The sequence below is a fragment of the Martes martes genome (genome assembly GCF_963455335.1).
Source record: "Martes martes genome assembly, chromosome: 8".
Classification (NCBI taxonomy): domain Eukaryota; kingdom Metazoa; phylum Chordata; class Mammalia; order Carnivora; family Mustelidae; genus Martes; species Martes martes.
Genome location: NC_137895.1, coordinates 104399294 through 104423636, shown reverse-complemented (window position 1 = coordinate 104423636; position 24343 = coordinate 104399294). Strand labels below are relative to the sequence as shown.

Genomic DNA, 24343 nt, shown 5'->3' with positions numbered 1-24343 from the left:
AGGGAACACCAGCAGGGGGAGTGGGAGAGGGAGAAGCAGGCTTCCCGCTGAGCAGGGAGCCTGATACGGGGCTGGATCCCAGGACTCTGAGCCGAAGTCAGATGCCTAATGACCGAGCCACCCAGGGGTCCCACCTTTATTCTTTCTTGACAGGATAGTCCATTTGGGCATATTATTAGCTCCCTAGTCTTTTTTCTTATTCACAAGGCTGGGCAAAGAATAGTTCTGTTTCTTCTATGTCCTCTGAATTTATCCGCAAGCTTTTCACCAGCCCCATTGTGGAAAAATGTATTTTCTTTCCTACTGATAGTCTCACCCCTTGGAGTGACTCTTCTTTCTAGTAGCACGTAAAAGCCGTATCAATGAAAAAAAGCAAATAGCTTTTTGCCTAAGGAACAATAAAGTAGGTTATAATATTTTTGGTTTAGAATCATGGCTTAATTTTTTAGCTTGGGGCTTGGCATTTTCCCATTCTGAAATATCCCAGATCCATAATTAATTGCCAGGTATTATAAGCTCTTATTTGCCAAAGCGTAAAAATAATATATGTGCTAGTACCTTCCTTTTCATCTTGCTGTATTTTTTTTCATAGTCTCTCATGCTTTTTTTCCTGACTTTCTTTGCTACCATATTCTTGATGTCACTTTTAGCCACAGTGCTGATTACTTTCTATTTGGAATGTTCCAACTGTAATTTTTTTCCCTTTTTATGCTTGGCCCAGATTTGTTAGATTTCTAATTATGTAAAAATGAGCAAGAAAGCAAAACTTACTGCTCTGTAGCTGATTAAAATAGGAAAATAATTTGAGGTTTAGAGGATAATACGTTCTATTTTTTTCTTTCAATTATAAAAGAAAGTTTAGAAAAAACATAGAAAACTAGAAAAAGGGAGAAAAATCCATATTCTGCCACCCAAAGTAATCACCATTCATGTATTTCTTCATCTTTTCCCTTATGCATAACTGTTCATGTATTTTAAGCTTGTGACCATGCTTGGATAATAATATAATTACTGTAAATATTTTATTTTATTTTTAAGATTTTATTTATCTGAGAGAGAGAATGAGAAAGAGAGAGCATGGTGGGGGGGAGAGTCAAAGGGAGCAGCAGTCTCCCCACTGAGCAGGGAGCCCAATGTGGGACTCAGTCCTGGGTCTCCAGGATCATGACCTGAGCTGAAGGCAGTTGCTTAACCAACTGAGCCACTCAGGCACCGTACTATAAATGTTTTAAGTAAACTTGGATCATGGGCTCAGCTTGGCTAGAAATGCGTTTGTATCATTTTAAATAGACCTTTATAGGTGTTTGGTAAATATTTATTAAATGAAATGAGTGAATCCTTGTCCCTCTCTGTGCCTCAATTTTCCCATGTCTCAAGTAGGATAAATTAGTTTACAAGAGGTTTGTGAGGATTAGTGAAAAACAATAAATATTCAAAGCAGTTAGGTCTTGTTGTACCTCTCCTAGCTATAGTATCACTTTTTTTTTTTTTTTTTTTTCCTAGAGAGCACTGCTGGAGAAGAAGCAGAGAAAAAAGCGCCTTGAGCCACTCATGGTACAGCCAAATCCAGAAGCAAGGCTTCGTCGATCAAAGCCAAGAGGTAGCGAGGAGCAAACTCCTTTGGTGGAACCTCATACCCCACAGAACGATGTCATCTTACATGGTGTGTGTTAGGCAGCATCTCTTCCCACTAGGGTACAGTTTTCATAAAGCTAGGAGAAGACAGGAAGATTCTCAGATGGACCAAAGGGACAATATTAGCATCATTACTAGGTACCTTCATAAATTTTCATAATCACATTCTGGGTCTTAGAGTGAAAATAAAAGCAGTGGTTTAATTAGTGGAAGATACCCTGATGTTTATACCTATCCTAGAGCTATTGTTTTCATTGCCAAGTGGTTTAGTCCAGAATGGTCTGTTTGAGGAACTTACGGTCTTGAATGTCATGTCATGTTATGTCATGGCAGAGTTAGCCATGACGCCAGGAGTAGTAGAGAGCACCCAGTCTTCCAATAACTAGGACTCAACGGACTGCGTGAGGTGGTGAGCTGTTGACTTGGATAGGATCTGAACTTTGATGGACTTGCTTTGTTTTCACAGTCTCAGTCTTTAGTTCCTAAAGCATGACATCAGGTACATTTTATTTAGTAACAGTCAGAACATGTTAATAAAATGAACACCAGTCTGAGTTACTCTATTAACAAACATCCACATGGATATTAAGAAAAGAAAAGTGAAATGCTTGGATGGTTCTTAATTCTGATCACATACACCAAAACCACCCACCCAAATAACAGATAATACTTTCCTCTTCTCTTTTGGACCCTAGGCATTGATGGTCCAGCTGCCTTCTTGAAGTCAGATGCTCAAGATTTGGAAACCAAACTTCATGTTCTCTCAGTAGGGTCCTCTGCTACAGAAGAGGATACTGAAGAAAGTGTTGATGGAGAAAGCACTTTGGAGACTGTGTCCAAGCCAGATCTCCAGGAGATTCTCCAAAAACATGGTAAGGATTGGTAATGAATGTAAGGCAGTTAATCATCTTAGCCATGTGTAATCTTTTCCTTTCCTTGCTTTCATTGTCGATTAACAATCTAGATGGTTCAAAATTGCTTGGGATGTGGCTTATGGCTTTACGGAGGTGACAATATTAGACATCTTTGACATCTGAGAATTGATTATTGTCAACCACAGTAGTATTTACCCTGTTGCCTGAGAGAAATAAGATAATTACATATAAATTATCAGCAGCACTAGCTACTATATGTGACTATTTCTTTGAGATCTTATTTTTAGTTCCCACTCCCTTTTGACAAAGTTGCCACTCAACACCCCTACTCAGCCTCCATTTCACAGATTTATTGATCTAGTGATGGCTGAAGAGGAATACAAATAGGATCAAAATGTACTTAAGCTAATACTTTTCTTACTAGCGCCTACTTTCTGCCAGTTGGAGTTACCACTTCCACAAATATTCCTGTACATCTCAGAGAGCTTTTGTGGTTTTCTTTCCTTCTTAAAAAATGATTTTCTCGTGGGAAGAAATTAAGTGTCCCCTTTTTAGGCAAGAAGACTGAATGAATAAATATTTACTGGGTGCCTCCTTAGTCATAGGGAGGCATTGTAGGCCTGGGATGTGTGAATCAGGAGGGTCTACCACAGAATGGTAGACCAGATGTACATTCAAACACATTCACATATTCATTAATTTAGAAAATATGGTGTTGAGTATATACTAAATACTGGGCACTGTTATAGGCACATAGGCTACAGCAGAAACAAGGGTCCTGCCCTCCTGAAGTGTTTATTCTAATTGAGCCATCATGTACTTAAGTAAATAGCCAAGAGAGCATCGAGAGGGGTACCTAACCCAGAGTTGAAGGTTTGGAAAGCTTTCCAGGGAGAGTGATGTCTAAGGTACAGCCCAGTACAGGAGATGGAGCTGGCCAGTTCAGAATGGTTGGCCAGCACAGTATGAGCGGATAAGGTGGGAAGAGGGACGAGAGAGGTAAGCCTGGAGGGGTGAGTGGGCTCTGATTATTTAGGCCAGTATAGGCCATATTAGGAACTTGGACTTTATTTGAAAAATAACTGAAACTTATGAGGGAATTTGATCTGAGGAATATTATTACCCAATTTGGGCTTAATGGGAAAACTAAGAAAAATTACGCTGCACCAAAAGGAATTAATTGAAGGTGGGGGCGAGGCAAGTGTAGAAGCAGGAAGACTTATGGAGGAGATGGTTTGGCTGGTGGCCTGACCTGGAGTTATAATGTAGTATATGCAAGAGTAAAAACCAGGGAGAAATAGAATTACATTGCTGGGGCAATGAGAAGGGACAAGAAAGGCATCAAAAGAGAGCGATTAAGCTGAGCCAGGAAGGATGGGTGCCTCCTGTTTACTGAAACATCTGTCAAAGCAGCTGCAGACCGACATTTTGAATGTCTCTTGTATGTCAGGCACTTGCCATACATTATCTCAATTAATTTAAAATTTATAGGGACACCTGGCTGGCTCAGTTGGAAGAGCGTTTGACTCTTGATCTTGGGATCATGAGTTCAAGCCCCACATTGGGTACAGAGATTACTAAAAAAATAAATAAACTTAAATATTTATAACAGTACTTAGGGGCATTCATACATATTAGTCTCTCCATTTACATATAAGAAAATTATATATATTACATTTGTAATTATTTGTAGCCTCTCAGACAGGCTAGGTAATTTGTCCATGGTCACATTGCTGCTAAGGTGACACACTTGGGTGAAAGAAAGAACATGTGCAAAGGTATTGGGTATAAAATCATGATATGTTATGAAAACCAGGACAGATGGCAGGAGCACAGGGTGTGGCAGCAGCCATGGTAAAGGGGGTCAGAACATAGCTCTGAAACCCGGGTTCTTTCTGGGTTCTGAATCTCAACTCTGCCACATCTGGTTGGGAAAGGGGGAACACAGCTTTCCTTTCCTCTGCCTCTGTTTCCCTGTCTGTAATAGGAATGTGATTGTGGCATTTCCCTATTATTTTACTACCACTGTTGTTACGACAAAAGAAAGTGAATGATGTGGAGGAGTCAGAGCAAAGACAACCTTCATTTAATCAGAAGCTAAGTTACCCCAAGTCACCTAGCTAAGTAGCGGCAAACCTAGATTTTCTGATTCTTTGCCTAGTTCTTTATCCCTTACTGTAAATACCGAGTTCTCCCCTTCTACCCTGCCCTATGGAGTGATGGCTATGTTTTTTTTTCTGAGAACTGGCCTTTCTGAGAAACCAGGTGGTTTAATGCCTTTTTACATCTCAACAAGTTGCATCTTGACCATAAAACCCATTAAGCACTTTTTCTTTAAAAAGATTTTATATTTTTGGAGAGAGACAGAGAGAGAAGGCGAGTAAACACGAGCAGGGGTAAGTCTAGAAGGAGAGGCAGACTCCGCAGTGAGCAGGGAGCCTGATGCAGGACTCGATCCCAGGATCCTGGGATCATGACCTGAGCTGAAGGCAGACATTTAACTAACTGAGGCACCCCATTAAGTACTTTCTTGACTAAGATCTAGGATGTGTCAGTTTGGCAGATTATATCCCTTAAGTGGGTCCAGTTTGTTTTTTCTACAAGTTTGGGAGAAATCTTTGAACTCTATCGTAAAACATATATTCATATAAGCTGAGTTTTTGGCATAAAAATGGCATTTGCAAACATAGTACTAAGTGAAAATATCCATGATTGTGAGGTTTTATGCCTTTTTGCTACAAAAGAAAGAAAGGTTAACATTTTAGAAAACAAAGAAAATACGTCCTTCACAAACCAAAGAATTTTTTTAATAGTAGCTTTATTGGCGTATAATCAACATAGCATACTATTCACCCATTTAAAGTGAACAGTGGGTATAGGAGGGGAAGATGGCAACAGAGTAGGAGGACCTTGGGTTCACCTTACCCCACGAATACAACTAGATAACTATCAAATCATCCTAAATACCCCAGAAGTTGATCTGAAGACTGGCAGAACATATTCCACAACTAAAGGTAGAGAAAAGGCCACAATTGAAGAAGGTAGAAATGTGGAGACATGGTTTGGGGGAGAAATGAGTCATGGCTGCTGTGGTGAGGAGGGAGCTGCACTCATGGAGAAGGGCAAGAGACAGATTAACACACAGGGAAGTGCAGGCGAAAACAAATCCCCATAGCAATTGGTTTGGAAAGCAAGAGGTGCTGAATTTCATGAGTTCCTGCAACCAGCAAGGCTTAAAGCCTGGAGTTCTAAAGGTCAGTGGGCTTGGTTCAGGGAGAGCCTGGAGGGCACTGTGCTGCTCTTGGAGGAAAGGCAGGCAAGCACCCCATGGACATACAGAGTGGAAACAGCAATCTGAAGAGTGCCAGAGCACACAACGAGGAAGTTAGTTGTTCATCTTGGAGCATTTCCCAGAGAGACAGCGTTGGTGGAGACACCCCTTCAGGAACAGAGATACTGGCAGGCACCATTTCCCTCCTCTGCCCCTTGTATAAGCACACAGCCACCTGTGGGAACCAGTGCAGCACTGACACTTGCTACCTAACTTGCTTACACCAAGCCCTGCCTACCTTCACTGGGATGGGCCTACCCCTTCCCAGTCATGCATGCCTCAGTCCCTTCGGAGGCTGGTGCCCTCCCCCAGAAGAAGACCAGGGCAATACTTACATCAGACAAAATAGACTTTAAAACAAATATTGTAACAAAAGGCAAAGAAGGACACTATATAATCATAAAGGGAACAATCCAACAAGATGATATAACAATTCTAAATATTTATGCTCCCAACCTGGGAGTACCCAAATACATAAAACATTAAAAGCAAACATAAAAGAACTAATTGAAAATAATACAATAATTGTAGGGAACTTTAACACCCTACTACATCAATGGACAGATCATCCAAACACAAAATCAAGAAGGAAACAGTGGCTTTGAATGAGACCGTGGACCAGATGGATTTAACAGATAAAATTCAGGATATTTCATCCTAAAACAGCAGAATACACATTCTTTTCAAATGCACATGGAACATTCTCCAGACTAGATCGCATATTAGGTCACAAAACAAGCCTCAACAAATTCGTAAAAATCAAAGTCATACTGTGCATCTTTTCTGACCACAACACTATGAAACTAGAAGTCAGCCACAAGAAAAAAATCTCTAGGTTTTTTTCTCTGGAAAAGACCATGCATACATGGAAGTTAAATAACATTCTTCTAAACAATGAATGGATCAACCAGGAAATGCAAGAAGAGATTAAAAAGTGCATGGAAGGGGCACCTGGGTGGCTCAGTGGGTTAAAGCCTCTGCCTTCAGCTCAGGTCATGATCCCAGGGTCCTGGGATCAAGCCCCGCATCAGGCTGTCTGCCAGCAGGGAGCCTGCTTCCCCACCCCCCTCTGCCTGCCTCTCCGCCTACTTGTGATCTCTGTCTGTCAAATAAATAAATAAAATCTTAAAAAAAAAAAAGTGCATGGAAATGAAAACACAGTGTTCAAAACCTTTGGGATACAGCCAAAGCTATTCTAAGTGGCAAGTTTATAGCAATAGCGTACTTCAAGAAGCAAGAAAAACCTCAAATATACAACCTGACCTTATACCTAAAGAAGCTAGAAAAAGAATAGCTGCATAAAACTTCTAAAACTAGCAGAAGGAAGGAAATAATAAAGATGAGAGCAGAAATAAATGATAAAGGAACTAGAAAAAACAATAGAACAGATCAGTGAAACCAGGAGCTGGTTCTTTGAAAAAAAAATCAATAAAATTGATAAACCTGTAGCCAGACTTGTCAAGAAAAAAAGAAAAAGGGTTCAAATAAATAAAATCACAAATGAGAGGAGAAATAGCAACCAACACCACAGAAAAACAGTTAAAAGGGAATATTACGAAAAACTGCATGCCAACAAATTGCAACCTGAAAGGAGTGGATAAATTCCTAGGAACATGTAACTTACCAAAACTGAAACAGGAAGAAATAGAACATTGAGCACACCAGTTACCAGCAAATAAGTAACCAAAAAAATCAGTAATCAGAATCGGTAATCCAAGAACTCCCAACAAACAAAAATCCAGGACCAGATGGTTTCACAGATATATTCTACCAAACACTTGAAGAAGAGTTAATACCTATTCTCAAACTATTCCAAAAAATAGAAGAGGAAGGAAAACTTCTAAATTCATTCCGAGAGACCAGCATTACCCTGATATCAAAACCAGAAAAAGATGCCACCAAAAAAACCCAAAAACCAAAAAACAAACAAACAAAAAAACCCTACAGGACAATTATCTCTGATAAACATAGATGCAAAGATCCTCAAAAAAAAAAAAAAATACTAGCAAACTGAATTCAGCAATACATTAAAAAAATTATTCATCATGCTCAAGTGGGATTTATTCCTAGGTTGCAAGGGTGGTTCAATATTTGCAAATCAGTCCACATAATATATCACATCAATAAGAGAAAGGCTAAAAAAAACATGGTTGTTTTAATAGAGGCAGAAATAGCATTTGATAAAGTTTGGCATCCATTCATGACAAAACAAAACAAAACCCTCAACAAAGTGGGTCCAGAGGGAACATACCTCAACATAATAAGGGCCATGCAGGAAAAACCCCTGTGAAGCTAATATCATCCTTAATGGGGAAAAATAAAGAAGTTTTCCCTTAAGTTCAGAAAAAAGAACAAGGATGTCCACTGTCACCCCCTTTATTCAACATAGTACTGGATGTCCTGGCCACAGCAATCAGATGACAGAAAAAAATAGAAGGCATCCAAATTGGTAAGGAAGAAGTAAAACTTCTCTGTTTGCAAATGACATGATACTATATATAGGAAATCTAGGGGCATCTGGATGGTTCAGTTGTTGAGCGTCTGCCTTCATCTCAGGTCATGATCCCAGGGTCCTGGAATTGAGCCCCTCATTGGGCTCCGGGCTCAGCGGGAAGCCTGCTTCTCCCTCTCCCATTCCCCCTGCTTGTGTTCCCTCTCTTGCTGTGTCTCTCTCTGTCAAGTAAAAATACAAAATCTTTAAAAGAGAAAAAAACCCAAAGACTCCACCAAAAAAACTGCTAGAAGAGATAAATGAATTCAGTAAAGTTGTAGGATACAAAACTAATGTACAGAACTCTGTTGCATTTCTGTACGCCAGCAATGAAGCAGCAGAAACAGAAATTAAGAAAGCAATCCCATTTACAGTTGCACCAAAAATAATAAGATACCTAGGAACAAACCTAACCAAAGGGGTGAAAGATCTGTACTCTGAAAACTGTAAAACATTGATGAAAGAAATTGAAGATGATACAAAGAAATGGAAAGACATTCCATACTCATGGATTGGAAGAACAAGTATTGTTAGAATGTCTATACTACCAAAGCAATCTACACATTTAATGCAATCCCTATAAAAATACCGACAGCATTTTTCATAGAGCTAGAACAAACAGCCCTAAGCTTTGTATGGAACCACAAAAGACCCTGAATAGCCATAGCAATCTTGAAAAAGAAAAGCGAAGCTGAAGGCATCACAATTCTGGACTTCAAGTAATATTACAAAGCGGTAGTATTAAAAGGGTATACTGGCAAAAAAAAAAAAAAAAGACACATGGATCAATGGAACCGAATAGAAAAATCCAGAAATGAACCCACAATTATATGGTCAATTAATCTTTGACAAAGCAGGAAAGAATACCCAGTGGGAAAGAGTGTCTCTTCAACAAATGGTGTTGGGAAAACTGGACAGCAACATGGAAAATAATGAAAATGGACCACTTTCTTACACCAATCACAAAAGTAAATTCAAAATGGATTCAGGACCTAAGTGTGAGATCTGACACCATAAACATCCCCAAAAAGAACACAGATAGCAGTAAGTTCTCAGATACCAAATGTAGGAACATTTTTCTAGGTAAGTGCCCTGAGGCAAGGGAAACAAAAGCAAAAATAAACTGTTGGGACTACATCAAAATTAAAGGTTCTGTACAGCAAAGGAAATTATTAACAAAACTAAAAGGCAACCTATTGAATGGGAGAAGGTACTTGCAAATGACATATCCAATAAAGGGTTAGTGTCCAAATATATGAAGAACTTGTAAAACTCAACACCCCAAAACCAAATAATCCAGTTAAAGAAAGGGCAGAAAACATGAATGGACATTTCTGCAAAGACATCCAGATGGCCCACAGACACATGAAAGGATGCTCAACATCACTCATCATCAGGAAAATGCAAACCAAAACCACTATGAGATATCACCTCACACCTGTCAGAATGGCTAAAATCAACAACACAAGAAACAACAGGTGTTGGCAAGGATGTGGCACTGTTGGTGGGAATGAAAACTGGTACAGCCACTGTGGAAAACGGTATGAGTTAACTTCCTCAAAAAATTAAAAATAGAACCTACCCTATAATCCAGCGGTCTCACGACTACAAAAAAGAATACAAAAATGCCAATTCAAAGGGATACAGGGACCGCTATGTTTAGAGCAACATTATTTATGATAGCTAAGATATGGAAGCAGCCCAAGTGCCCATCGATTGATGAATGGATAAATAAGATATGGAATATATGTATTATATGAATATGTATTCATATAATTGTGTATATTCATATATGATTATATATAATATGAATGTTAAGCTCCTATAAAAAAGAATGAAATCTTGCCATTTGCAATCACTTGGATGGAGCCAGAGAGTATAATGCTGAGTGATATAAGTCAGTCAGAGAAAGACAAATACCATATGATTTCACTCATGTGGGATTTAAGAAACAAATGAGCAAAGGGAAAAAGAGAGAGAGAGAGACAAACCAAGAGACAGACTCTTAACTACAGAGAACAAACTGATGGTCACCGGAAGGGAGGCTGGTGGGGGATGGGGAAATAGGGGATGGGGATTAGGAGTGCACTTGTCGTGATGAGGACCTGGTGATTATAATAAAACTTAAAAAAAAAAAATTGACTGTGTGTGGTAAGTGACGTTAGCTAAACATAATGTGGTGATCATATCATGTCACAATATATACAAATACTGAATCATTATGTTATATGTCAGTTATATCCTAATAAAAAATAAAATTAGAAAAAAATGGACAGTGAATAGTTCAGTGATTTTTTTTTTAAAGATGTTATTTATTTATTAGACAGAGAGATCACAAGTAGGCAGAGAGGCAGGGAGAGAGAGAGAGGGAAGCAGGCTTCCCACTGAGCAGAGAGCCTGATGCGGGGCTCGATCCCAGGACCCTGAGATCATGACCCGAGCCTAAGGCAGAGACTTAACCTACTGAGCCACCCAGGCGCCCCAGTTCAGTGATTTTAAATCTATTCATAGACATCTGCAACTGTCCTTACGATCAGTTTTAGAAATTTTCATGACTCCCAAAAGAAATCTCATACCCATTAGCAGTCACTTCCAATTTCCTCTGACCCCTTCAGCCCAGGCAACTACCAGTTTACTTTCCCTCTTTGTGGATTTGCCTGTTTTGAATATTTCATATAGATAGAGTCACATACTATGTGGTCCTTTATGAGTGTCTCCTTTCACTTAGCATAATGTTTTCAGGGTTCATCCATATTGTAGCACTTCATTCCTTTTTTTTTTTTTTTTTTGCCAAATTAACATTCCATTGAGGGATATGCTGCTGCTGGGTTTCTGTCATCAGTTGATGGCCCTTTGGGTTGTTTCCACTTCGTGCTATTATGAATAATGTTGCTATGAACATTCATGTATAAGCTTTTGTGTGGACATATATTTTCTTTTTTTAAAAATATTTTATTTATTTATTTGACAGAGGTCACAAGTAGGCAGAGAGGCAGGCAGAGAGAGAGGAGGAAACAGGTTCCCTGTGGAGCAGAGATCCCGATGCGGGGCTTGATCCCAGGACCCTAGGATCATGACCTGAGCCGAAGGCAGAGGCTTTAACCCACTGAGCCACCCAGGTGCCCCTGGACATATATTTTCCCTTGAGATTAATTTTTTAACTGGCCTTTGTCTTATCCGTGGGTATCCCCGAGCAAAGCTAATATCAGTGTATTTGTGCACTGTGTAAAAATAGGTCATAGTTGTCCCTCCTCTGAGATGGCTGACTGTGGGAAGGAAATGGTTTGGAGGAAAAAAACCACACTGCTTGTTGCTAAGTCTACTTGTAAATTCATGATTTAGATATGGGGGATAACTTTATCCTATAAAGAGAAAAGGAATTTAGTTTTGCTGTTGGCCCTGTGGTCTTTCTCTTGGGCAAATGATTCTCCCCTAGCCTGATATTACCAAATGTAAATTTGAATACCATACTTCTCTTACAACACACAACACACTTTATTTTATGTCTGTGTTCTAGCCCTAGATATGTTTCATAAACAAGAAACAAAACAAGAAAGACTTAAACAAACAAACAAAAAACAAGAAGGACTACCACAGACTCTTCCTCAATCTCACATAAATGTGAGGATAAAATGAGAAAATAGTTTTTAATCAGATAGTTATAAATTTTTTGTAAAAGGTGCTTCATAAATCCAAGGTAATAGCATTTCAAACATTCCCAACTCCAGTTAACTAGCCTAGAAATGAACAAAATGCTGGAAAACAAAAAAGTAACTGATATAGAGAACAATAGATTATTGAATTTTTAAAGTTGCAGTGAACTATACATAAAATTTACCGTTTTAGCCATTTTTAAGTGTACAGTTCAGTGACATTAAGTACATTCACGTTGTTATGCAACTCTCACCTCAATCCCTCTCCAGAACTTTTTCATCTTCCCATAATAAAACTCTGTATCACTAAATAATAGCTCCCCATTCTTCTGTCCCCTGCTTCCCTGGTAACCACTATTCTACAAAATTTCTGTCTCTGTGAATTTGACTACTCTAGATTTCTCATATAAGTGGAATCATACAATATTTGTGCTTTTTTAAAAAATATTTGCTCTTTTGCAACTGGCTTATTTCACTTAGCATAAGGTCCTTCAAGGTTCATCCATGTTATAGCCTGTGTCAGAATCGCATTTCTTTTTAAAGCTGAGTAATATTCCATTGTATTTATATACCACCATTTGCTTATCTGATCATCAGTTGATGGCTATTTGGGTCATTTTCACCTTTTGGATATTGTGAATACTGCTGCTGTGAACATTGGTATATAGGTATCTGTTTGAGTCTATGCTTTAAGTTCTCTTGGTATATACCTAGAAGTGGAATTGTGAGATCATGTGGTAATTCTATATTTAAATATTTTGGGAACCACCATACTGTGTTCCACAGTGCTTGCACCATTTTACATTGTCACCAGCAATGCACAGGTTGCATTGAGGAAGGGTTCCAACTTCTCCACATCCTCGCCAATACTTAGTTTCGTTTTTTTGATAATAGACATCCCAAAGCTTAGGAAATGGTATCTCATTGTGATTTTGACTTGCATTTCCCTAAAGATGAGTGCTATTGAGCATCTTTTCATGCACTTATTGGCCATTTATATATCTTCTTTGAAGAAATGTCTATTCATGTCCTTTACCCATTTCTGGGTAAACGGTTATTTGTTTTGTTGTTGTTGAGTGTGTTTCAGGAGTGCTTTTCTATTCTGGATATTAAGCCTTTATGGAAAGGGTAAACAAGGGATAGATCTAAGTGAGAATATGAAGAAAGAATTGTCTTAAGTCAGAATAGCTGGACTGTTTTAAGCAAGAAAGTTGAAATTATATTTGGTTCAACAATTTATTTTTTTAAAACCAGTGTTGGCAGTTTTTGACAGTTCTTCCTTTCTGCCAGGTATCTCAGGTAGTTTGAACTTCGATGAAGAGGAGACCGATGGGGAGGAAGAAGGGAAGAAATTATGTCATTCACCATATTCAGAGGCAGAGAGACCCAATTCTGCATCCAGCCAGAAATCAACTACAGTACGTAGTTCAGAAATTTCTTCCTGGGCAACTAATTTAACTACTTCCCAAATATATCTTAGTATTTAAACACAATTACTGAATGAGGGTTCCTTCAAAGATTGAAGCTCAAATTTAGACTTGAAGTTCATGACCTCCCTAATTTCTTGTGTCTCACGCCAGCTCTTATGAAGTCATAGCCCACTTTTGTACTTAGCTCCTTCATTACTCCCAGTAGTCATATACTTATTGAACTTCACAGTTTCCCCTTATTTCTTCAGAAAACTAGACACATTGGGGTATATCATGAAATTACTTTGCCCATTAATTGTTCCTAGAAGAGAATAAGAAGTTTTGTGCTCCCACCTTCTCTTGCTCATGTGTATGGCTCGTCTTCTAGGATACAGGAGCTTCGGGAACTACAGCCCAACAAACGGATAACCAGCTGGGGGAAGTGGAGAACTTAGAGGACTTTGCATACAGTCCTGCCCCTCGGGGTATTATAGTCAAGTGTCGGATAACCAGGGATAAAAAAGGAATGGATCGGGGTCTCTTCCCCACTTACTATATGCACTTGGAAAAGGATGAAAATCGGAAGGTATGAGAATTAACTCTTATAAGACAGATCTTGAGAAAGAGAGGAGGAATGTTGTGGGGACGGATTGTTGAAGGGTCACAGGATAGGAGAATAGCACTGGTTTCAGACCAATTCAGCAACTCCCAGTTGCTGTGTTCTGTCTTCAAAGACCTCAGAGTCTCAGAGGTAAAATCTGTCCCACCCCAAAGAAAAAGAGTTTTATCCAGAATATAAGAAAATGGAAGAGAATATCTGAATGTAATTATTTGCCCCTCTATCCTATTTTTTGGTGAGGGGAAGGTGTTACTGTGTGCTCTTTAGTTTTTATTTATTTTTATTTTTATTTTTAAAGATTTTATTTATTTATTTGACAGAGAGAGATCACAAGTAGGCAGAGAGGCAGGCAGAGAGAGGGGGGAAGCAGGCTCCCCGCTGAGCAGAGAGCCCGATGTGGGGCTTGATCCCAGGACCCTGGGATCATGACCTGAGCCGAAGGCAGAGGCTTAACCCACTGAACCACCCAGGTGCCCCTAGTTTTTATTTTAATTATGGTAGGAACATGACACTGTGAGTTTTAGGGAATAGGAGGAACTGGAAATAGAGAAGGAAATGCAACCGGAATGCCTTATTTCTCACTCTAGAAATTCAATTTACTTCAAACACAAATTTGAGGCAATTTAATACTTGCCAACGAACACTGTATTTTGTTTTGCTACCGGGTCTAAGTGGATGATTTTAAGAATATGGAAATGAGATGATGATTGATACCGTTGTTATTATAACTGCTAATTTATTAAGTGTTTATGCTGTAGTAGGCATGTGCTAAATGCTTCGTGTATATATTATCTCCTGTAATCCTTACCACAACCTTGTGAGATAGGCTTTCTTATCCCTGCTTTATAGATAAGTAACTGGGGCTTAGGGAATGTCCTGTTTCTCCTGAAGTTGGAAAGACCCTTCCTCACCAAATTGGATGAAGTTTTTTTGAAAAAGCCACTGGAGGTTTTGGGGATAAAGCTGCCATAGTTGCAGTAGCCCCCCGCCCCCAATTTTTTGCTTTCTGTGCTTTTAGTCACCTGTAGTCACTGACATCTGGAAGCAGATGGGTCCTTCTTCTGACATAGGTTCAGCAGGTCGATAGTAGCCTAATGCCCCCTCTCTTCAGTCTCATCACATAGGCATTTTATCATCTCACATTAGCACAAGAAGGGGAGTATAGTACAGTGAGATATTTTGAGATGCAAAGACCACATTCATAGAACTTTTATTACAGTATATTGTTAGAATTATTCTGTTATTGTTGCTAATCTCTTGCTATGCCTTATGCATAAATTAAACTTTGTCATATGTACACACAGAAAAAAAATTGTAGTGTTCAGTAGGCATCCACCGGGGGTTGGTGGATAAAGGGGTCTATTGTATATGGAGAATCCAGCTAATTTTGGAAAGTTGTACAGTAGGGAAACCCTGATAGTGAATTCTGAGAGGCATTATAAGGGTGAGAAAAGGAGATAAACCCCCAATGTTGGTCTTCTCCAAGAAAACATCAAATGGCAGATGACACTGGTGCCTCCAGAAGCACTGGGATGGGAGGCCACACGGCCTCCGCAGCCGTTAAGGCCAAGGAGCTCATGGCAGCAAGACCAAGGATGAAGAGTGGACGCCTCTACCAGCCTAGGTTGCCAGGCAAGCACATGAAGTTCAGGTCCCTGAAGAAGTTCAGGTCCCTGAAGAAGTTCAGGTCTCCTCCAGGTCCCTGGAGGAGACCTGTCTCTTCCATCTGCCCATCAAGGAATCAGATCATTGAGGTTTTCCTGGGATCATCCTTCAAGGATGTGGTTTTGATGATCATGCCCATGCAAAAGCAGACCCATCCTGGCAGGCAGACCAGGTTCAAGGCATCTGTTGCCATCAGGGATTACAGCAGACATATCAGTCGGTGTTCAGGGTTCCAATGAAGGAGCCCCTGACATCCGTAGGACCATCATTCTGGCCAAATTCTCTTGTCCCAGTGCAGCAAGGCCTCTGGGAGAATGAGATCAGCAAGCCCCACACCATTCTGTGTAATGTGACTAGACGCGGCAGCTCTGTACTGGTGCCTCCCACCCGCGGCCCCCGGGGCCCTGGCATCATGTGGGCTGCTCTACCTTCATGGAGGGCTGCCTTGCCACCCCGGGCAACTTCGCCAAGGCCACTTTGGATGCATCTGCAAGACTGAGAGCTGTCTGATCCTGAGCTCTAGAAAGAAACCACGTTCATGTTCACCAAGGCCCCCTCTCAGGAATTCACTGACCGTCTTGTAAAGACCTACACCAGAGGTTCTGTGCGGAAGACCCAGGCTCCAGCTGTGGCCACCATGTAGTTTGTACACAAGAAAATTGAAGGTGAATTAAGCCTGTTAAAAACAAAAAAAAAAAAAACGAAAGAGTGACTGCTTGGTACCTACCTGATAGGCACTTGCTAAACATTTGTTAAGTGAATAGTTAGATTGTGGTGGTTCTCTCAATATTCTTGAATGACAATTTTTTCTTTTTCCAGATATTTCTTCTTGCAGGTAGAAAGCGGAAAAAGAGCAAAACATCCAATTACCTTATCTCCACTGATCCAACAGATTTATCTCGTGAAGGGGAAAGTTATATTGGCAAACTCAGGTGAGAGCAGCATTGTATCACACCTGTTCTTTCTGATATTTTTATTCCTGTAATTTCAGAGGAATCTGTATCTTCTTTACAGTGAGCATGTATTGATTGTGTACTCTCAAAAAAAAATGTTAATAGAAAATCTAAGTCCCTTCCTTATTATTATGAGAAATCTTTGAAACAGTGATGAATGTTTGGAGAACAGGCAAATGGGCTTCCATTTTGTTCCATACCTGTACTAAATTTGTATTTGTATGGGGAAAAAAAATATAGATAATTAATGGTAACTTCTTCCCCTTGATTCTAGATCCAACCTCATGGGGACCAAGTTTACAGTTTATGACCATGGTGTCAGCCCAACCAAGGCCCAAGGTCTGGTAGAAAAGACCTATATCCGGCAGGAGCTGGCAGCCATCTGTTACGTACGTGCCATCCTCATAATGCATCTTTTCCTGAGTCTTTTCACTAATTTCCTGGGTGTCCTGCTGGCACTTTAAACGTAACTAACACCTAACTCACACTCTTCCCTCCCAAGCTTGTTTCTATTTCTGTGACCCTCCTTTTCTGTTGCTGGTTGCATTTTTCTCTGTATATTCAAGTTTTAATTATTACTAATTGCCAAGTTTGGTTCTGGCCAGAGGTTACAACAAAGTAGACTGATCTCTTTTTTTATTTTTTTAAGATTTTTAAAATTAAAAAAAAAAAGATTTTAAAAATTCATTTGAGAGAGAGAGAGCATGAGCTTGGAGAAGGGTAGAGGGAGAGAGAAGGAGAGAAGTGGGCTCCCTGCTCACCACGTGGGGCTCGATCCCAGGACTCTGGGATCATGACCTGAGCTGAAGGCAGATGCTTAATTGACTGAGCCACCCAGGTGCCCCCCCCTTTTTTAATTGAGGTGTAATTGGCATTTCAGTTTCAGATGTACAATGTAATGATTTTATTTTTTAATTTAAAAATATTATTTATTTTAATTTTTTTAAAAAGATTTTATTTATTTATTTAGTTGACAGAGAGAGCGTACACAAGCAGGGGGAGTGGCAGGCAGAGGGTGAGGGAGAAGTGGAGCCCAATCCTAGGACCCCAGGATCATGACCTAAACCAAAGGCAGACACTTAACCGACTGAGTCACCCAGATGCCCCCAGATTTACTTATTTATTTGAGCAGGAGAGCATGCGCATGTGTGCATGTGCGCACATGAGTGGGGCGAGGGGCAGAGGGAGAGAATCCCCAAGTAGACTCTGTGCTTAGTTGGAGCCCGATGCTAGGCTCCATCTCAGGACCTGTGACATCATGACCTGAGCCCAAACCAAAAGTTAACCAAGCTTAACCAACTGAGCCACCTTGGTGCTCTAATGAAATGACTTCATATATGTATGTATTGCAAAATGATTATCCCGGTCAGTCTAGTTAACATCCATCAGCATACATGGTTACACTTTTTTTCTTGTGATGAGAACTTTTAAGATCTACTCTCTTAGCAACTCTCCTATATATAATACAGTATCATTATTATTTTTTTTTAAGATTTTTATTTATTTGACAGAGATCACAAGTAGGCAGAGAGGCAGGCAGAAAGAGAGGAAGGGAAGCAGGCTCCCTCATTATTATTTTTATTTGCATAGCTGACACACAATGTTACATTAGTTTCAGGTATAAGGCTTAGGGATTTGACAGGTTTATCCATTATGTTGTGTTAATCAGGGGAATAGCTACTATCTGACTGTATTCCTTATGCTGACATGGGCATTTGAATTTCTTACCTCCTGGTATAGGCCCTATGTAATTTAATTTAATTTAAGCTAATGTAAATTAAGCTATAATTCTCACCGTATATCATATAATGCCATGCCCTCATTGGGAAATACATATATATTGATGATGACAGAATTGGGCAGTTTGCTCATAATTGTCTCAGATTTCACTTTTAAGACTAAAGAATAGTGGCGCCTGGGTGGCTCAGTGGGTTAAGCCTCTGCCTTTGGCTCAGGTCATGATCTTAGGGTCCTGGGATTGAGCCCCGCATCGGGCTCTCTGCTCAGCAGGGAGCCTGCTTCCCCACCTCTCTCTGCCTGCCTCTCTGCCTACTTGTGATCTCTGTCAAATAAATAAATAAAATCTTTTAAAAAATTAAAAAATAAAAAAGACTAAAGAATAAGAATCAAGTTTCAAGCCAGTAGTATCTCTTTTAAATTCAAGTGTTCACATTAGGTGTAAAAGGAGGTACCGTATTACTTTTCTTCTTTTGATTCCCTATCTCTCTTCGTTTACCTAAAGAAATCAAATTGTTTTTCACATCATTACTGGATATTTTACATGCCCAAGAAAATCTTGTGTTAAGAATGTGGTCTCTTCGTTAGAACAAGAGCTTGGTTTTGTGACTATTATACGCCTGCATTGATGAGTTTGTCATGTGTTTTACCCCGTTTTGCATTAAATCTTTACAATGTTTCCTGTACAGGAAAAAAAAAAAAAAGAATGTGGTCTCTTTTTCCTTTCTGTTCCTAAGTCCCTGCCTTATTCTCCTATCTTCCAGGAAACAAATGTACTTGGATTTAAAGGTCCTAGGAAAATGTCTGTGATTGTTCCAGGGATGAATATGAATCATGAACGGATCCCATTTCGGCCACGAAATGTAAGTTAGAACAGATTTAATCAGCCAGGGAGTCTGAAGGACAAAATTACAGTATGAACAAGATCAATACAGAAAAGTACTGATTCTTGGAGAACCCCCAAGTTTGAGTAGGGCTCGTACCCTTCTTTAGGAGAGAGAGCACTCCGGAACGGCAGGGTAAGTACAATTGCAGAGTATTTGCTAAAGTGGTTGATCCGAAATCGCTTAGCCTGCAAAGAGAAATGCTAGGTAATCCATCAGAATTTAAAAATCTGCTTAGCTTTAGGCTCTCTTTGTTTCTGCCGTACCCTTTCCGAAACGGGGAAGATACTCCCCTTTTCTACCTTCTACCTCAGAGTTGAGAGCGAATGATTTCCTGTGGCAAAGCAGGACAAAGCAGTGATTTTTCTCTTCAAACAGGACCACGAGAGCTTGCTTTCCAAATGGCAAAACAAAACCATGGAGAACTTGATTGAACTGCACAACAAGGCCCCAGTCTGGAACGATGACACGCAGTCCTACGTCCTGAACTTCCATGGCCGTGTCACTCAGGCATCAGTGAAGAACTTTCAGATAGTCCACGAGAATGACCGTAAGCCTGCAGGAAGGGTTGGGCGGGAGTAGGAGGAAAGATGTTCTTACACAGCGGGGAATGAGCGCTTCCTATCATTGACGGGAAGTTCTGTTCAGGGGAGGATTATTTAAGCAAGAAATGGTTTCTTTGGAAAGACTAAAGTGCAGTTTTATTTATTTATTTATATTTTTAGAAAACTTATTTATTTATTGGGGGGGGGGGCAGAGGGAGAGAATCCCAAGTGGGATCATGACCTGAGCTGAAATCAAGAGTCAGATGCTCAACCAACTGAGCCACCCAGGCACCCCTAACATGGCAGTTTTATTTTCGTATTTATTTTTTAATTTTTTAAAAAGGATTTTATTTATTTGACAGAGAGAGACACAGTGAGAGAGGGAACACCAGCAGGGGGAGTGGGGGGGGGGAAGCAGGCTTCCTGCTGAGCAGGGAGCCTGATGCGGGGCTCGATCCCAGGACCCTGGGACCATGACCTGAACCAAAGACAGACACTTAATGACTGAGCCACCCAGGTGGTCCTAAAGTGGCAGTTTAAAAGAGAAACTTCTGAGCCCCTGTTTGGGAAGCAGATGCAGTGGCCCTCAGTAAAGCTTCCTCGGCACCTCTAGACCTTGGAGCTTGTGCTGTTCCCTCCTGGCCCTCTCATGCTAGTCCAGGAGTCGTCTCCTGCTCCCTGAGAGGAATAGTAATGGAAACTTGGCTGCTGGTTAGCAGACGCTCACTCTTGTCCAGTGCCTCTTGCCATCCTTCTCAAGGTTTCCCATCGTAAAGGGACCCGGTGACTGACCTATCTGCAGGATTTTTCTCTGTATCGTCAGTAGGCTTTCCCCCAGTACAGCCCCATTCTCTTCTAACGTCCTAATTTCTTTCTGTTTTTTTCTAGCTGACTACATAGTCATGCAGTTTGGACGCGTGGCAGACGACGTGTTCACCTTGGACTACAACTACCCGCTGTGTGCACTTCAAGCCTTTGCCATTGGGCTTTCTAGCTTTGACAGCAAGCTGGCCTGTGAATGAGGAAACAGCAGGCGCCTAACTTTCTCACTCAGAGCTTTCAGGAGCCGATACTTGCCTCCTTTGCTTTTGCCCCAGGCCATGAAGAGCACCAGCCCGCCCCTTTGGGAGTAATCCCCGAATGTGCGTGTGTACATGTGTATATGTGTATATGCACACACGCACATATGTACACACTCAACTTCTATGGGCTCCACAGACCCGGTCAGGGGTCATGGCTTCACCTGGGTGAGGGGTGGTTCAGAGCACAGAAGGTTCCTGTCCAGAGCACATTGGTAACTCCCAAGGGGACTGGCCAGCACATTCTGTGCCTCTGCGGTCAGATTTCCTACGCTTGGGAACTTGCAGCTAGAATCAGGTTCTAATGATTACTTCCCGGGGTCTTTTTTTTGGGAAGACCTTTCCAGAGTGGGATAGTTCCCTAAATTGCCTTTAGTCTTCAGGTCTGCAGACTTTTTCTGTAAACGGCCAGAGAGTCCCTTACAGCTGCTCAGCCACGGCCAGTTCAGAAACCAGCAAGTGTGGCCGTGTTCCACTGAAACTTGGTTTACAAAAACAGGCAGCACGCCAGATCTGGGATATTGCTGTAAGTGATGGGCCTCAGCATCTTCCAGAATTAGCCCGTGGTCGTGACATCATATGAGTGGAAAATGTTCTCAGCAGTAGTCCCACAGACTGGGTCCAAAAGGTACTTGGCTTCATCCACGTAGCTTTTACATTGTTTTTTATTTTTTATTTTATTTTTAAAATTTTTTTAAGTGAGCTTAAACTCACGACCCTGAGATCAGAAGTTACATGCTCTACTGACAGATTCAGCCACGTACCCCTCAAAATTTTTTTACTTTATTTTTTTCAAGTAAGCTTTATAGCCAACATGGGGCTTTTTAAAATTTTTACTTTTATTTCACTTTTTTTTTTTTTAAGTAAGCTTTGCTTTTAGCTTGTTTTGGTGATGGTGGCTTCTAGAGCTTCGTTTACCTTCAGAACTGGGAAAACCCCACATCAGTGATCATTTTGAGTGCACACAGGTAGCTTCATTCTGCCGTCCTACCCGAAGTACCCATGGGGGAGGACCATATCAGCCACTTTACCACCCCACGCGAAGAACTTCACGCTCACTTGGAAACAAATCTAGTATTGTATCGTCTTCATGAGAGCAAGCGTGGTATTAGAGCGAGCTTGCTTTCCTCCTGGGGCTTGGACGGTACTGATGTCACAGTCCCCCGCTTCCCCCTTTCCCTCGGAGCAGGCTGGCTGGCAGCCATCTCAGTCAAAGCGGCTCCGGCCAAATTTTGTGATTAGTGATGTGAGAAATGTGTTGTCTTAATTTCAGTTTAGGCGGACAGCATAAACTCTGGGGGTGACTTAGTCTCATTAAGACTGAGAGTAATTCGACAGTTGCCTTCATCTTCAATCCAGGAGTGCCTCCTACAGCTATAGGGCTGTGGAGCCATTAGTATAGAGGGACACACACACCCTTAGACCATGTAAGAGGTAAGAACATTATGTATGGAAACTTAGCACTGACCAGCTAGCTGACCGAGCTCCGTGGACCTTGTTAAGCAGAGCTCTGGGCCTTTCTTCTTAACACAATTATTCAGCCCCCTAAAGCCTGGCTCATTGGTACAGATCACGCTCCTGTCACTTTTCCTCACAGATCATAAGAGTTTTGCCAAGTCTTTCAGATTATTAGCACCTCCCAACAAATCCTAGGACTCTGCTTGCCACCAGCTCACCGGTCTCAGAATGCATCTGACTCCAGACAATCCAAGAGCTCTGTGAGTTCTACATTCAGCACTGTTCTGCACCCGAGCTTTTTGCCAGCATGGGGCAAGGAATCAGCCGCTTCTGTTCCATTATGTTTCCCTTCCGTGGACTTCCTTTTCGTCCCTGCTTCCTGTTGTTCCTTGCTCCACATCAAATAGCAACGAAGGAAAGAGCTGGGAGATGAAAAGACTCTTCGCTCATCCCCCACGGGCGAGGCCTATCTGTTGTTCTGACGTGATTGGTTTCCATCTCAGGCGCGCTTCCTATCAAGTGCCTCATTCATAGAAGTGCCCCAACGCCTGGCAGACCTCTGGCACCACCGTCCTGACGTACTGTCTGATCCGCCCTCGTCGAAAACGGAAAGCTGTTCACTTCTCTCCAGTTGCCGTAGATGACCGCGTCTGGGGATAGGGAGCCTGACGGGATGACTGGATCGAATCCTGCTTCCTCCTGCTCTGTCTGGCTCAAAGACATCCATCCGTACCCCAGCTTCAGGTACTCTCTGCTTGAGTGTGCAGGCGATTGGTTTTACAGAAATCATATTTATACCTTTTGTATGCTACAGAAATAAAAAATAATTTATATAAAAATGTGAATGTCACCAGTCTTCTGTGCAAAGTCCCATCCCTTACGGAGTTCCCATTCTGGAATGTTCTGGAATAACCATTTTCATCCTGTGAATCAGGATGCTGTCATCCCAGGATAGCAGGAGTCTGCGGACTCAGAAGTCTGTCTCATCATATTCGTGACACCAAGGATTTTCTAGGTAGATGATGGAGCCAAGAACTGAGCAAAGGGAGGGGGCCACAGAAGGGTGGGGTTTATACTGTTCTAGATACTTGCACCCGTCAGCCTCCTGGATCTTCTTTGTTGGCATCGGTTACTGATTCAATATCTAAAACTGAAGTAGATTCTGTCTCTTGCCTCTGAGCGTTCACATTTTAGAGCTACCTTACAGAGACAAGTAGAAAAAAAAATTATGTGTTCACAAATCTTTACTAGGCCTTCCTGCTCTTACCAGTGTCACAGTGAAAATGAGTCACATGGAAGGAAGCAGGAAGAGCGTAAAAGTCAGGATGAGAGCTGGAGTCAGAGTTTAATTCTTATGGCTTGGTTTTTCTTTTTCACATGGTTCTTTTTGGCTATGGTGCACGGCTGGCTAAATGGATAATTTATGACACAATTCTTTGGATACTTTTCAGTGACCAGGAGCAATATCAATGCTTCAGTGGTCATTGACGTGAAAGATATCAGCAAGTGGTTTTTAAAAATCTAAAACAGGCCTACAAAAGGTTCTTTTTGATCAGAAGTTTAGCAGATCACACAACTAGCATCAATTCAGTTCCTTTAAACAATATTATAGGTACAGAAATAAAGCAACAGTTTGAGCCAAAACCCAGGGTTTGACCCCTTTTATGCTGGTGATTTGCCATGCGCCTCTTTCCTCCTCTCTATGTTGAGAGGTCTTGAACTATATGATCTTCAATTCTTGCATACAGTTCTCCCCACTCATGCTGACAACAATGTGGAATTCCTCTACGTGCATTTGGAACCGAACTCTCTGGTTATCTTCTGGACAGCATCATGCCTTCCATAGCTGAAGATATTGCTGGCAGGAGTGCCAGAGATCCTAGGAAAGATCACAGGTGCTTATGCTAGGGAACTGGAGAAGGCAGATTCTGAGTATGTCTTTGGTGGGGGATTCTGGAACGCCAAGAGTGCACAGTGTGGGAGAGTACTCACGCCATATGCCTAATGGC

At 41.1% G+C, this 24343-nt stretch overlaps 1 protein-coding gene across 1 annotated transcript in view; it reads left to right on the top strand.

Moving 5' to 3' along the window:
• The window catches only part of TULP3 (TUB like protein 3), a 68620-nt gene extending 45453 nt beyond the window's left edge, over window positions 1–23167 (top strand). Inside the window, exons 3-11 of the mRNA XM_080812068.1 lie at window positions 1504–1663; window positions 2331–2507; window positions 13276–13403; window positions 13783–13980; window positions 16498–16610; window positions 16906–17020; window positions 19133–19231; window positions 19631–19802; window positions 20686–23167. Coding sequence (XP_080668194.1) covers window positions 1504–1663; window positions 2331–2507; window positions 13276–13403; window positions 13783–13980; window positions 16498–16610; window positions 16906–17020; window positions 19133–19231; window positions 19631–19802; window positions 20686–20819 — 1296 coding nt within the window. The 3' untranslated portion in view covers window positions 20820–23167. The remainder of the gene's footprint in view (window positions 1–1503; window positions 1664–2330; window positions 2508–13275; window positions 13404–13782; window positions 13981–16497; window positions 16611–16905; window positions 17021–19132; window positions 19232–19630; window positions 19803–20685) is intronic.
• The last annotated feature ends 1176 nt before the right edge of the window (window positions 23168–24343 follow it).